Below are 15,379 nucleotides of genomic sequence, written 5' to 3'. Positions count from 1 at the left end.
CTGGATTCCTTGTGATGGATACATTAGTTGCTCCTCTTGGTATAGCTGTGTTTGTTTTTCCAAGGATTTGCTAGCATTAGTTCCTGTCTTATCTTGCCCTCTGTATTTTTTGGGCTGCCATTGAATTCCCACAGGCATCTATTTTGTGGTGGGAAGCAGCCCAGGTTTGGGCCAGGTGAATGTGGTACTATCCCTCAGAGGTACAGGGTTTGTGTTTTAGCTGTAACCCAAGTAACAACAGAGGGATTCACGTTGGGCTGGCCTAAATAAGGGTGGAGAGCATTTTGTGGTAATCTTTACTATGCAAACCTCTTCCTTCTGTCTCGACTGGACCCAAGGAAGCAGAACCTCATCCCATTATCTGCGCATCATGGGATATGGGATGAGAGCGCAGGTCTCATTGCTCCTCAGCCTGGAACCAGGCTGCACACGCTTCAGGTCTTGCCCAAGGCTCAACTTTGTGTCTTTGCACCGCTATCACTCTCTTCCCAGGCCATTTGAAGTCAGTTATTGGAGGCCCATCTTGAAATAGTGCCCCAGGCACAAGGCCTTCATTCCTGGACTTTTACTACTACCCTTGAGTTTTCCTCAGCAGTTGGGCTCTTTGCTCCCTCTCTTGTCTCACTTTCAGCCTTCTGTTGAGGCAGATCGACCACACAAATGTCACATGCTCCCAAGTTAGCCACCTTCCATCACTCGCGCTGCGATGTATACAGCAAGCATCAAAAGGCATGTCCCGGAAATCAATCAGTAACAGACGGTACATGTATTTATCCATGAGCAAATCCAGACCCGCACTTCCCATCACAGTTACATTTACCTGTACATGCACCACACAAGACCCTGTCTCCTAGTCAGCACAGTGCTCTCGTTGTCTGAGGAGGTTGAGGGGCTCTGGAAAGGAGAAATTGGGTTTTGGCTAAGCCTTGCTTCCACAGGGCACCAACACATGAATAATTCACCAAGAGCAGACCAGCTCAACCCCACTAGGTCCAGAACACCTGATACCAGAGAAAGACATGACCCAAACACTAACACAGACTTCACCATGGGTTGGGTGGTGCAGGGGCCAGGAATTGCAGAAGGACACTTCGATCCATCATGATGTTGGCATCAGACAAGCAGTACACAAGAGCAAATTAATCATGTTGGAAAATTCCAAAACTTAAAAGAAGACCATTGCAGCCTCTATCCTTTCCATCAGTGTATACCTGTATAGCCCTTTTTTGTGTTGTTCATTAGCTGCCAGGGAATTATGACCTTGTGATAGGACGAGATAGCATAGTAGGTGAATATAGTTATGTAAAACATTGGTTGGAGATGTGGATCCATGATAAGATGGCAGCGGATATACTGCTCAGTAAATATAGCTGTTATTATTATACGATAAAGAAGCGAATATCCATCAGGCATTCAAGGTCTTTCTTTTCAGAAGGGCTGAAATATCTTGTAGGAGAATGTTGCCTTGGGAAGGTGGCCCTTCTGTTGCTTCACTGATAGAGCACTCCCTAAAACATCTAAGACACATGGTTGGGAGAGCTGTGTAATGTGCCTTAAAGATACTAAGGTGACATCTGGGGTACAGCCGTGAAACCTCAATCAAATTCTTTTTCCAGATGGCCTCATCTGTTCTGATGAGCTAACTCATGTCGTTCAAGTCCTAAAGTTGTATGTTTCTTGTGCTTGACTTCACAGGGCAGAGTGGTGCTGGTAACAACTGGGCAAAAGGTCATTACACAGAGGGAGCAGAGCTGGTGGACTCCGTCCTGGACGTGGTGCGAAAAGAATGTGAGAACTGTGACTGCCTGCAAGGATTCCAACTGACCCATTCCCTGGGTGGTGGCACCGGCTCTGGCATGGGCACGCTCCTGATCAGCAAAGTCAGGGAAGAGTACCCTGACCGCATCATGAACACTTTCAGTGTTGTGCCCTCGCCAAAGGTGTCTGACACTGTGGTGGAGCCCTACAACGCTACCCTCTCCATTCACCAACTGGTGGAGAACACAGACGAGACATACTGCATTGATAATGAAGCCCTGTATGACATCTGCTTCCGGACCCTCAAACTGGCCACCCCCACCTATGGTGACCTGAACCACCTCGTGTCTGCTACAATGAGCGGAGTTACTACCTCGTTGAGGTTCCCTGGTCAGCTCAACGCTGACCTTAGGAAGCTTGCAGTCAATATGGTCCCGTTCCCCCGTCTCCACTTTTTCATGCCTGGCTTTGCCCCACTCACAGCCCGTGGAAGCCAGCAGTACCGGGCCCTGACTGTTCCTGAACTCACCCAACAGATGTTTGATGCCAAGAACATGATGGCGGCGTGTGATCCTCGCCATGGCCGCTACCTGACAGTCGCTACTGTCTTCCGGGGACGCATGTCCATGAAGGAAGTTGACGAACAGATGCTGGCCATCCAAAGTAAAAATAGCAGCTACTTTGTGGAGTGGATCCCGAACAACGTGAAGGTGGCAGTGTGTGACATCCCTCCCAGGGGTCTCAAAATGTCTTCCACCTTCATCGGAAACAGTACTGCCATCCAAGAGCTATTCAAGCGCATATCTGAGCAATTCACTGCCATGTTCAGGCGCAAAGCCTTCCTTCACTGGTACACCGGCGAGGGCATGGATGAGATGGAGTTCACCGAGGCCGAGAGCAACATGAACGACCTTGTGTCCGAGTACCAACAGTACCAGGACGCCACTGCTGAAGAAGAAGGTGAAATGTATGAAGATGACGAGGAGGAATCCGAGGCTCAAGGCGGGAAGTGAAGGCCCACCCATGTCGCTAGTGTCTTAGGCATCTCTTAACTTAACATTATGCATCAACTTCACTCATGTCTTACAGGTCCAAGAAGTCCTTTGTCGTCAATACTCATCTAGCTGACCATTGTCCATAGCTTCTTGTTGCTTATGATTTGGCGTGGCGATAGTTGCAATATTCTGTTTTTTACTGAATTATAGCCACTTCCCGGATTACTGTAGTCCCGGATAATTTTTTAATTTATAAAGTTAAGTAAAAGCTTTTTTTTATGGTTTCTGTCATTTTGTTATTTTTCGATTGCGGGATACTTAATAAATCGTTTTGCTCTCCAGTGCTTGTCAGACCTAGACATTTCTTGTGGCAGTATTCATTTCTGAAGTAGTCTTGCCCAATGTGAAAACCTGTAAGTCACATTCGATTCTGAGGAGTCGTCGGCACAAGGAGGTTTCACGATTTTCCATTAAAGCAGTGGAACTACCAGAAATGTAACACATTTTTTAAATACATTAATAAAAACAGACTCGTTTCCATGATTGTTTAATATTGTTTGGACATAATTTATTCTTTTATATAAACCTTTTTGCATATTATATAGAATATTAAAGTATCTGCATTCTCTTCCCAGAATGTGAAACTATCTGTATGGGTCTCCATTTATTGTCAACATTCACAGCCCCACTATTTGTCCAAAAATACAAAGCCTAAAAAGAATCCCAAAACATTTAATTTCCTTACTTTCCTACATTTGCTTTTTTAATTTTTCTCGGTTATTTCCTTTTGCACCACCACTTTATTTCTTCTTCTTAATTGTATTTTTGTTCCATTGGTTGTCATTATTACATTTTTTCCTCATGCTTTTTCTGCAGGTCTAGATTGTTTAACCCGTTCTTTTTTACTCCTCCAGCGTCATTTTTCATTGTTTTTCTTCTCCTTACCTTTCCTCCTCAGTTGAAATGTTTACAACCTGCTTACAACAGCATTAGCAGATAGTCCGTCTTCATTGTTGCAGTCCTCATGTTAAATAAGACAGTGCTGAGAATGAAATCAGTATACTCAGAAAATTAATAAATAGGGGGCAGTGGCAGAAGGGGGCAGAGTCAAGAACTGCAGCACCACAAGGAGGGGAGTGAATGTTCATATAATCCTGTTTACTGCAATTGCTGGAGAGATATCTGTGCACTCTCTGGTCACAGGTGGGCATCATTATAAAACTGCTCAAATCGGACATAGATTAGAAAGCATGGGAGGCTGCTGTAGGTCACAGATTTGTATTTCATCCAAGAAGGTTCAGTGTGTTAATGATTTTTCAGTAGCGAGCCTTGTGTTACCGGCAGATCACAAGTTACAATTCTAGTAAAAAATCTCAGGTATGTGACCGCTGCAAAGATCTCCATGTAACCTGCAAAACATACATTTGACACCTTGGAGGTTTTAACTCAGTGCTTCATTGTTGTAAGGTTGCTAAAAAGCAGTTAAGATGGGAAGTAACTTCCTACAAAGTGCCATAAATGTTCAACTTATTTTAATTATATACTATACTCATGGTGTACTAACACACACGGACGGGTAATACTGGTGGTTCCTCAGGGCGTGCACTGATCAGCATAGTTTACAAAGACTCAGAGTTTGAACAAGTAAAAACACGTAGAAATCTCAGTTCATCTGTTAGTAACTTGTGAAGTTACACAGCAGGGGTATCTTTCTTTTTTTTGATGGGCTGCTGCTTGTGGTGGCAACATCTGATGCTTCTTTTGACCTCCAGTTACGCCCAATCATGACACCTCTTAGATTTCAGATTTTGGGTGAAGTGAGGCGTTGGCACTGGATGTCTTGAGCCTTCTGCTGCTCTGAAGAGAGAAGCCGGATGAATGTCTGGATACGCCTGCATGTTTCCCAGGGTCATCACTGTGCCAGGACATAGGCGGGATAAGTCCCTGGTACCAGCTGAGAGCCGGATCCCCACTCCAATCAGCACTGTAGTAAGGACCCAGACCAGTAATTGATTTGGTTATCATTATTTTAGGCAGCGAGCTCTGGCCTGTAGTTTGGTTGCAGTTCCAGTCAGTGTGCTGATGGTAATCCAAACTGAAAGCACGTGTTCCTTACAGCCTGACCCTTCATTTTGTGGCCCTCCCTACTTTCTAGACTCTATGATGACAGACACTCATGGCTAAGAGCGTAGTTTTTTTGTTAAACATCGGCCCAAATTCGAGCACAGCTAGGCACAATATCCCTTCCCACGGGAAAGTAAGGGTAACTTGGTAATCTTAGGGCGGAGCCCACCAGGGTCCAAAACGGCCATGTTTTTTAGGCGCTCTGGGTTGTGATCCTTCCTTCACTCGGTGTGGCACCCTTTAAGCCTGGAGAACCCTGGAGACTGTGCCTAGAACCGAGAAACGGGCACTATCCTGCAAAGTACTCAACATCCATGAAAAGATTTCCCCAAGGTCTAATAAAAGCAGCTTCTGTCCAGCCTAGCGAGTACCAACCGTCCCATCCTGTCTCGCGCAAGCAGGGTCTGGCTACTACCTAGGGCTATGAAGTGGAAGCAGTGGCGGCTGGATTTGGAGTGCACATAAAGAGTTCCTTGTGTTAGCTAACTGGACTCTGGACTTTGAAACGAGGGCCTGAAGGAGTGGCCCACATGCGCTTGGAGGAGTTGCTAGGGAATTCTGATGGTGAGCTTGGCTGTGGCAGATATTCCAGCCTTGGATCTGATCGAGTGGATTGTGGAGACACCATGTAGTCCTGATGCTGTCTGCCCTCAGTGTGGCATTGAGGCATTTTCGGAACAAGGAGGGTTTCAGCGTCCCACGGATCCACCCTCAACTAGCGTAGTACACATTGCTCAATCGGGTTCTGTGGCAGCCATTTTGGAATGGTGTACAATATAGACATCATGGCAGTCAAGAAAAAGAATGCTAGTCAGGAGAAGATTTTTTAAGACCCCAGAGATGCAGGGGTCTATGCAGGCAGCAGGAAGTAAACTCCCAAGTGTGAGTAGAAGACAGAGACTTTCCATCTGTTGGGAGGGGTGGTTGGGAATAGCGAAGGTGAAATCGATCAACGCGTTTCATGAGGGTATTACCACAAAGGCAGGTGATATTTCAGCTGCTGTGCAAGCCCTGCCAGCAAAACTAGAGGGACCGTCTTCGAGGGTTATGGTGGTCGAGCAATCTCAAGTGACAGCAGATATGCAAATTGACTCCCTAGTACAGAAGGTTAATACTCTACACTTCGCCCCACAGGAGGCAGGAACACTTAGTTGATGCCTGGCAGAGAACATTATGTGAATGGAATCAACTATGGAGATGTTGCATAACCTGAAACGAGGGGCAGTGCTCAAGCCCTGGGAATAAATGCTATAGTGTAGATCAATGTTTTACAAGCTTAAGTAGTGAGTTTACTGATTCCCTATCACCAAGATATGTTTACCGACTTCCATGGAAACGCACAAGATCTGGGTTAGACGCGGGTGGCACGGTAATCCTGTTTTTAAGGTCAGCTGAGATCAGGGATGTGATAGTGAGAGCAGCTATTAGGAAGAGGAATTCTTCTTACGATGATAACAGTGTCTTATTGTACCAGAACCTAAGCTGATTCACTGAGCAAGAGGGCTTGGTTGACTATGAAGAAAGAATTTAATGAGCTGAACATGCGTGTTTCCCTTACTTTCCCACTGAGGTTGAGGGTGAGGGTGGATTTCCAAGGGAAAGGAAATTTGCTAAGATGTTTTTTGCAAATGTCACGGACGGTAATGCACATATTAGCTTCTGTACATAGAGAGGGATGTTCATGTGTTGCTTGGTGGAGGGAGTTGGCGGGTTCGCCTCCTGCTCCTCTGAGAGGGAGTAGGACACTTACTGGGTTGGAGGGGATTATTGTTTTAAGACACTGTGGCCATTTCTCTTACTCTTGGTAATTGGTTGGCCATTGGCATAAGTTCTTTGTTAGTGCTTCTTGTTGGGTACATTGTTTGTAATGGATGTGGTCTCTTTTCACAGTATACCTTATCTGTGGAGTTATCCTTCAATAAAAAATATTGAGCCCATAATCCAGTATTCTTTGTGGTGTTTTGTGAGGTTCCTTTAAAGAAATAGAGATAATTTTGCTCCCATGCGGCTGACATTCCAGAAGCAACATTGGCCCAGTTATGCCACTCAATAATTCAAGATTGTTATATATCAGATTTGTATTGCTATACATATTTCTACTTTCTACATGAGATCTTTGTATTGTGTTTTTTTTCTACCAGGCCACAAGCCTGTGTCATTAAATGAATATTTATTTCACATTTTGATGATGGGCAAGTATCTATCTCTAAACCAAGAATAATTAGATACATTCCTTGCAACATCCCTTTTCTGCGAAGCCATATTGAAGTCTCTATATATTAAGGCAAGACCTTGGTTCTTATTTCCCCTCCACCTCTTGATGCTAAATAAAGAGGCAAGTATCTCATAAAACCAACAAGAAACCAATCTTGACTTCCTATGTTGTCACCTCGCCAAAACGATTTTAGTCTCTGCTGCTAACAGAAGTCTTGTCGACATAACAAAAGGCCATTTTGCGGTCTCCAATACAGCAATGGTTTAGAGTGGGAAACACAATCCCTGTGTCTGGATCTGGAGTGGGAGTCATTGTAGGCGTTAGTGAGAAGTCTGATGGGGCCTGTTGGACCCTCAGGGTTGACTGACGTTACAACACATGCCATTACAATGCATGCCGTTACAATGCATACCTTTACCGCGACTTGCTGGCGGGGGTGCGCTGGAAGTTGGAATAGTATAATTTACTATGCCAACTCCAGTCTGTGCAACAGTAGGGAAGATGTTGGAGTTAACTCCAACACAGCCTGCAACAAGCCTTTTGCGTTGTAACAGCATGCGTTGTAATGGCATGCGTTGTAACGCTTACGTTGTAAAGGCTGTTTTCCGACCCTCAGGCCTCCACTCTCCAGAGGTATTATTCACAGGATTATCAGCTAGTGTTGTGTCTCTCAAAGACACCAACAGACCAGCTCTCAGATCCTCTCACTCTGACACACAGCTCTGACATCACCAGAAACAATCCAATCATCTCCTCTGCTGCCTCACCCACCACATCCAATCACCCATCGGGAAAGCAGGAAGCACTCATGAACCAGTAACTTAATGATTCATCACTGGACATCTAGGAAATCGACATTCACAACTTACCTTAGCACTGGCAACCAAATCACTATCATTTCCGAGTCCAGAGGAAACAGTATTTCTCCACACAGAGTCCATTCTTTTCAGTCTGCCCCACTCAGACCTTGATAAATACCTCCTGCAAGGGGAAAACAGCAAATACCACAACCGCCGAACAATGCGTTGCCTTTGCAACGCGGGCAGAACAACTAATGCATCTGAACTGTGGACTCCATTTACAACACAATTCATTACAACAACATGCATTAGGTAAAGTGGCGTTGGACTTTAAAGTCCATAATTTTCCCTACTGTTACAGGGACTGTAGTTGAAATAGTAAATTATACTATTCCAAAGTCCAGCGCCCCCCTAAAATGGAATGCGTGGTTCGGACACTTTCATTGTTCCACCCACGTTGTTAAGGAACACGTGGGAAAGGAAAGTGTGGTTGTGTCATACAACCCCTGTAAGGATTTCAGATGCAGAGTGAATTGGGAATGGGTCACATAGATAGTTATTCACTACTGGACTCATGGTATGCAATCAATACAACGCCAGATGACTCCTTGTCTCAGTTATAGAATCACACGATTCAGACAGGGAGGGGACTGGAGACTGTGGAAGACTGGGTAATGGTGTCTGTTGAAGACTGGGCAATGGTGTCTATGGAATACTGGGCAATGGTTTCTGAGGCAGGCTATTCCGCTAACCACCACAGACGAGGGGATTTCCTGGGTCAGAGGTTCTCAGCCAGGTCAACAAATCACACTGCATACACCTCCTTGTCGTTCAGCATTTTGTGTTTGTACTGGTTTTCCAATTTCATTCAGTTCGTACACTCAACGTCGTATTCCATCAGCTTTGTTGTTTTACTCTTTCCCAGCTCCCTCTCCGGAAGTCCTTGTTCTTTCTTTCCGGGCTTGTAACCTTATCTTGTCTACATGTTTGTTTACATACCACTCGTCCGTTGCTGTGCTGGAGCCCTCGGCTCCTTGGCATCCTGGGAGTCAACACTGGTATTCTGGTTGACGTTTGATGTCATTACCACTGACACCCCCCGTAACATCGTAAGTAGCTACCTCTGAATGTGGGTAACTCCTCTCTATACCAAATCATATTTGGTGATTCTTGTGCACTGACACATTGGATTGTACCTTCCTTATTTAGGACTCCATTCATCTGCCGCCTGAGGTCACGGCTGCACATCAGACCACTAACACATATAAGTCCCTGCTAGGTATACCTGACAATGCAGCAGCTTAACAAGCATCCTGGTGTCTTATCTTCCCCTTCCCTGTTTGCCCCTTCTTTCTCTGGTGACGTAATCGAGTTCCCATAGCTGCCAAGTTTCTCAGGTCCATGCTTGATGTGCCGCTCCTGTCCAGGTTTTTTCTTTTGAATTCTGGCACTTGTAGACTTGTTTCAAAATGGAATAAACAAGACTACAAGTCCCAGAATTCAAAGAAAAAACCTGGACGGGAGCAGCACATCATGCATGGAACTGGAAAACTTGACAGGGCTGAATAGCTTCAGAGAGTCTTGGTGAAGGCAGGGATTCTCATCAGATTTACATCTTCGTCCAATGTTGGACATCTCCAAACTGAGGGTGTGCAGCCTCCTGTTTCCTGCCTCCAAACCCGCCCCAAAAAATGCTCTCCAAGAGCCCATAGCTACAGACTTTACAGATGATCCAATTGATTCACACAAAATACCTCTGCTACTAATCCTATAAAAATATCTGGTTCTCTGACATTCGACCGAACTTGTCAACTGCCCGTTTCTTACCAAAGGGGCTGTCAAGGTCCCACTCATGCTCTCTTCCAGTTAAAAAAAGAGAATTAAGTGCTTGCTACATTCCAAATTTTTTATAGGCGTATGTGAAGGTTATTCTTTTTTCTACGGGGTGCCAGTGTATGTCGCGGAGGTGATGGGTGATGTGGTCATGTCGTGGGATGTCGGGCACGACTGGCGTTCGGGACAGTCTGGAGTTTGTGGAGGAGAGTTTTGTTGATTCCGGCATAGAGCGTGTTTCCATAGTCTAGTTTGCTGGTGATGAGTGCGTGGGTGACAGTCTTCTTGGAGAAGGGGCGATCCATTTGAAGGTCTTGCGGAGTATGCTGATGGAGTTGATCTGGCGGTTCATGGTGAGCGAAGAGTCGAGTATGATGCAGAGGTTGCGAGTGGGGTGCGTAGGGGTGGGTGGGTATCCGAGGGCGGGGGGCCAACAGGTGTTGTCCCATGCGGGGGGTGGAGCCGAGGATGAGGACTTCTGTTTTCTCTCAGTTGAGCTTCAGTCAGTTGCTGCTCATCCTGGTTGAGTTTTGCAATCCAATATGTCTCATATGTGCGAGAGTTTGAGCTATTGGCATAGTAAATGACAATGTCTTTTATTTATGTGTTTTGCTTACAAGAAGCAAGTCTGGCAGTAACTATGCCTCTTTTGCTGCCAGCCTTGCTTCTCGTAAGCAAGGACTATAAATACAAAGTGGTTGTTTATGCACTGCCTGCAGATTTTCAAAACACATAAATAAAAGGCATTGTCATTTACAATGGCAATAGCTCAAACTCTTGCAAATGCCAGACCTATTGCAGTGCAAATGCTCTTTTTTTGTTACAATAGATTTCTTAAGCGCAAGCGCCGTGTAGGCGAAGCCTAAAAACAGGCCAGCATCATGAGAAAGCCAAAACGATGACAAAGGTGTGGTAAATAAAATTAGCCACCAAATGGGGGTATATGCCAAGAGTATCGGATTGAGGCTCAGCCCTGAAGGTAATACATCTGGCTCCGAGGAGGCTTTCTGTTCTTTCTGGTTGCATTTCTGTGTTTATGATGGTCTCCATTTTAAAGACATAATGAATCTGCTGTTTAAATACTGTTACTACAAGCAGAGACAGTCCTAATCTGCTCTGTTGAGTGTGCACATGTCTAGTTCTTCTGGAGCTACTTGCTATTTTGCCCCAATAACCCTCCCCTTCACCAGACTAGTTCATCCTGTGCCTGTCAGAAAGCAGGGGCAGAAAGAGGCATGGAGCTTTCTGTTTAATTTAGCAAGTCTCTCCTGAAACCTTTCCTTTTCAGAGACATTTGAAGAATGCCAATTGTCACAGTCTGCTATCCCACACTCACACGCATGGGTATCACGGCCCTAAAGCCCTTTGCCTTCACCCCTCGCCTCTTTCTATTGTGCAGAGCGCGCTACACTCTCTCTGGAGAATTCTCCTGTGTCCTTCTGTTACACCTAGACTGCCGTGCGAAAGTGTGTGTGTTTCCAAAACTCTCTCCTCAGCGGGCAGCGGGCGCCATTGGTGACGATGCGCACCCATGTTGACATAAAAGCGGGCACCATAGTTGACGATGCACACTAGTGTTACAGTGAAAGCGGGCGCCATTGGTGATGGTGTGCACCCGTATTGAGATAAAAGCGGAGGGCAGGCGCCATTGGTGATGGTGCAGGCCCATGTTAGGATCAAAACGGGCAGTGGGCGCTATTTATGATGGTGCGCACAAGTGTTACAGTGAAACCGGGCGCCATTGGTGACAGTGCACGCCCATGTTGAGATAAACAGTATCAGACTACAGCAGGTAGCCCATATACCCTGAAGAGACTAGGGCAAACATCTATATCATAAAACAGTGTCTCAAAAGGGTGTAAATTAAAGGTCAGTTACACATAGCACACTTTGTTGCTGAGAATAGAATCAAAAGGGGAGAAAACCAGGGAGACAAAATGTTTAGTAACACAAATTGTATTTTTAGTAGACACACACATTTGACATATTCGGCATCGTATAATCAAATGTATGAAAGGCACTGCGTTACATTGAATGATGTAGCCTGTGGGATACTGTGCACAAGTGCTTGTGAAGGATTGTGACGGCACACGTGAAAAGGTATGTATAACGATAGGCAGAGAAATGAGGAGCAAGTGAAGGTAACATTTACATAGTTAGGAAACCCAAACATTAAATGGAAATTAATACAATTTCATCAAGTAGGGTATCCTTGAAGAGAGCGCAGAGAATTCCGCTGTAAGAGGTCGATGGCGTTTCGGCCTGTTAGGGTGTTTAGGCCATCATCAGGACCAGGTTACTTATTTATATGGCAGTGGCGAGAAGGCACACAGTCAAAATCCAGGTGTGGTGCTGTCAATTAGCAAGAACAGCAAGCTACCAAGGCAAAGACCAATGAAGGTTCTATTATGCAAGACCTAATGGGAGTTCACAGGATGTGAGGAAAGGGGGAACGCTCAAAGTCGCGGAGACCCAAGGGCTGCTAGACAATTTACTTGGCAATGTCAGCGGGGGCAAGATGAGGCACTGACTCCTGTGGGCCCCGTGATTCGCCTCATCTTGCCCCCGCTGACATTGCCAAGTAAATGGTCTAGCAGCCATTGGGTCTCTGCGACTCCGAGCATTCCCGCTTTCCTCACATCCTGTGGACTCCAATTATGTCCCGCATAATAGAACCTTCATTGGTCTTTGGAGAGAAACTAGTGGTTTGGGATTTCATTGCTTAATTTGCATATAGACACGTTTTATTGTTTCATTATTGAAAAGCATTACTATCATTTATATATTTGAAACCATAAAAAGTGAGTAAAGAAGTTACCAAAGATAAAAATGGATCAGCAAAAAGAAGACTGATGCCCTGAGCACATACACCATTAGTGTCTAAATTAAGAAAGAAAGTGATCAAGTTTTTGTCCTCTTGTCATCAGATCTTCATTTTATTCAAGTATACGTTTTAGCCTCACACCAGCCAACACGTGTTTCGTCTTCAGGGTTAAGTCACCCTACGACTTCTTCAGGGCTGTAATATTCAGGCGTTTGCTTGGGTGGTATGTTGATGTGTCCACAAATTCCAAAGCTCGTTTATTAGTTGCAACAAGGGATAACGTAGTAAAAGTATGAAGGATCCTGTTGCAAGCACTTTACCGCCTCCCGAGTGCAGTCAGGCGTCCATCGTCTCCTTGTCTTCGTGTCAGTTGCTACGTCTAAACCCCAGCTGTATTGCTGGGTTGGAGACAGCAGTCACAGGCTTCCTGTCTCCTGGGAGTGCAAATCGACGGTGCTCAGGCCAATCAGGATGCTGTTCGCATAAATGAGAGAAGAGTCAGGATTAGCTGCAGGTGATTCTGGGAGTCTGTGCTGGCGAGGAGGAGAAAAGCGGTGATTCAGCAGTGCGGCAGGATTTGCAGGTAAGTTATTTTTTATTGTTTTTATTTGCATTTTGTTGTTGTTAGTGTCCCACCCCTCCCTCCCCCTTCCCACCCACCCCACCCCCTCAGGGCAGACACCAGACGCTACTGCCTGGTGGTCTAGTGAAGTGGATCCCTGTTTGAGGATCGCATGCCTAGTGCATGCCCCAAACAGGAATACACTAGGTAAAGCAGTGATCCAGTAGGAAAAGGCAGCACTGGTAGTGGACACTCTACCCTTTCTACTGCTGCCTCTCACGTGGTGGTGGTTGTGGATGTTGTGGTGGTGGACGTGGTGGTGGTGGTGGATGTGGTGGACATGGTGGTGGGTGTGGCAGTGGTGGATGTGGCAGTGGTGGTGGATGTGTTGGTGGTGGTGGACATGGTGGTGGTGGACATGGTGGTGCTGGACGTGGTGGTGGTGGACGTGGTGATGGTGGACGTGGTGGTGAACGTGGTGGTGGATGTGATGGTGGTGGTGGTGGTAGACGTGGTGGTGGTAGATGTGGTGGTGGTGGATGTGGTGGACGTGGTGGTGGTGGAAGATGTGGTGGTGGTGGAGGACATGATGGTGGATGTGGTGGTGGTGGACATGGTGGACATGGTGGTGGACATGGTGGTGGTGGACATGGTTGTGGACGTGGATGTGGTGGGTGTGGTGGTGGTCGTGGTGGTGGACGTGGTGGTGGTGGACGTGGTGGTGGATGTGATGGTGGTGGTGGTAGACGTGGTGGTGGTAGATGTGGTGGTGGTGGATGTGGTGGACGTGGTGGACGTGGTGGTGGTGGAGGATGTGGTGGTGGTGGAGGACATGATGGTGGATGTGGTGGTGGTGGACATGGTGGACATGGTGGTGGACATGTTGGTGGTGGATGTGGTGGTGGTGGACATGGTTGTGGACGTGGATGTGGTGGGTGTGGTGGTGGTCGTGGTGGGGGACGTGGTGGTGGTGGACGTGGTGGTGGATGTGGTGGTGGACATGAAGCTGGTGGATGTGGTGGTGGTGGTGCTGGTGGTGGACGTGGTGGTGGATGTGGTGGTGGTGGACATGGGGTTGGTGGACGTGGTGGTGGTGGAGACGTGGTGGATGTGGTGGAGTTGATGGTGGTGGTGGAGTTGGTGGTGGAGGTGGTGGTGGTGGAAGTGGATGTGTCGGTGGACATGGTGGTGGATGTTGTGGTGGTGGACGTGGTGGTGGTGGTGGATGTGGTGGTGGTGGTGGATGTGGTGGTGGATGTGGTGGTGGTGGTGGTGGAGGACATGGTGGTGGTGGACATGGTGGTGGTGGATGTGGTGGAGGATGTGGTGGTGGTGGATGTGGTGGTGGTGGACATGGTGGTGCTGGTGGTGGATGTAGTGGTGGTGGACATGGTGGTGGATGTGGTGGGGGACATGGTGGGGGACGTTGTGGTAGTCGTGGTGGGGGATGTGGTGGTGGTGAACGTGGTGCTGGTGGACATGGTGGTGGTGGAGGACGTGGTGGTGGTGGAGGACGTGGTGGTGGTGGAGGACGTGGTGGAGGTGCTGGTGGTGGTGGAGGTGGTGGTGGAGGTGGTGGTGGTGGACATGGATGTGGCGGTGGACATGGTGGTGGTGGATGTCGTGGTGGTGAACACGGCGGTGGGCTTGATGGTGGTGGTGGTGGATGTGGTGGTGGTGGACGTGGTGGTGGACGTGGTGGTGGTGTTGGCGGTGGACGTGGTGGTGGTGGTGGGTGTGGTGGTGGTGGATGTGGTGGTGGTGGTGGTGGACGTGGTTGTGGGAGTGGTGGTGGTGGTGGACGTGATGGTGGTGGACATGGTGGTGGTGGATGTGGTGGTGGTGGACGTGGTGGTGGATGTGGTGGATGTGGTGGTGGTGGTGGACGTGGTGGTGGTGGTGGAGGATGTGGTGGTGGAGGATGTGGTGGTGGTGGATGTGGTGGTGGTGGATGTGGTGGTGGTGGATGTGGTGGTGGTGGACATGGTGGTGCTGGTGGTGGATGTAGTGGTGGTGGACATGGTGATGGATGTGGTGGGGGACATGGTGGGGGACATGGTGGTGGACGTGGTGGGGGACATGGTGGTCATGGTGGATGTGGTGGTAGTGAACGGGGTGCTGGTGGACATGGTGGTGGTGGAGGATGAGGTGGTGGTGGAGGACATGGTGGTGGTGGATGTGGTGATGTTGGACGTGGTTGTGGATGTGGTGGTGGACATGTGGGGGTGGACATGGTGGTGGTGGGTGTGGTGCTGGTGGTGGACGTGG

The 15,379-nt window shown here is 47.5% G+C and overlaps 1 protein-coding gene across 1 annotated transcript in view; it reads left to right on the top strand.

Annotated features, from left to right (window-relative positions):
• TUBB3 (tubulin beta 3 class III) overlaps positions 1 to 3,400 on the top strand; it is a 31,962-nt gene extending 28,562 nt beyond the window's left edge. Inside the window, exon 4 of the mRNA XM_085640121.1 lies at positions 1,696 to 3,400. Within this exon, the coding sequence (XP_085496247.1) occupies positions 1,696 to 2,771 (1,076 nt within the window). The 3' untranslated portion in view covers positions 2,772 to 3,400. The remainder of the gene's footprint in view (positions 1 to 1,695) is intronic.
• Positions 3,401 to 15,379: the final 11,979 nt, after the last annotated feature.

The sequence above is a fragment of the Triturus cristatus genome, chromosome 12 (assembly GCF_964204655.1).
Source record: "Triturus cristatus chromosome 12, aTriCri1.1, whole genome shotgun sequence".
Lineage (NCBI taxonomy): Eukaryota > Metazoa > Chordata > Amphibia > Caudata > Salamandridae > Triturus > Triturus cristatus.
The sequence above is the reverse complement of the archived record's forward strand: the minus strand, read 5'-3'. Positions and strand labels throughout refer to the sequence as shown.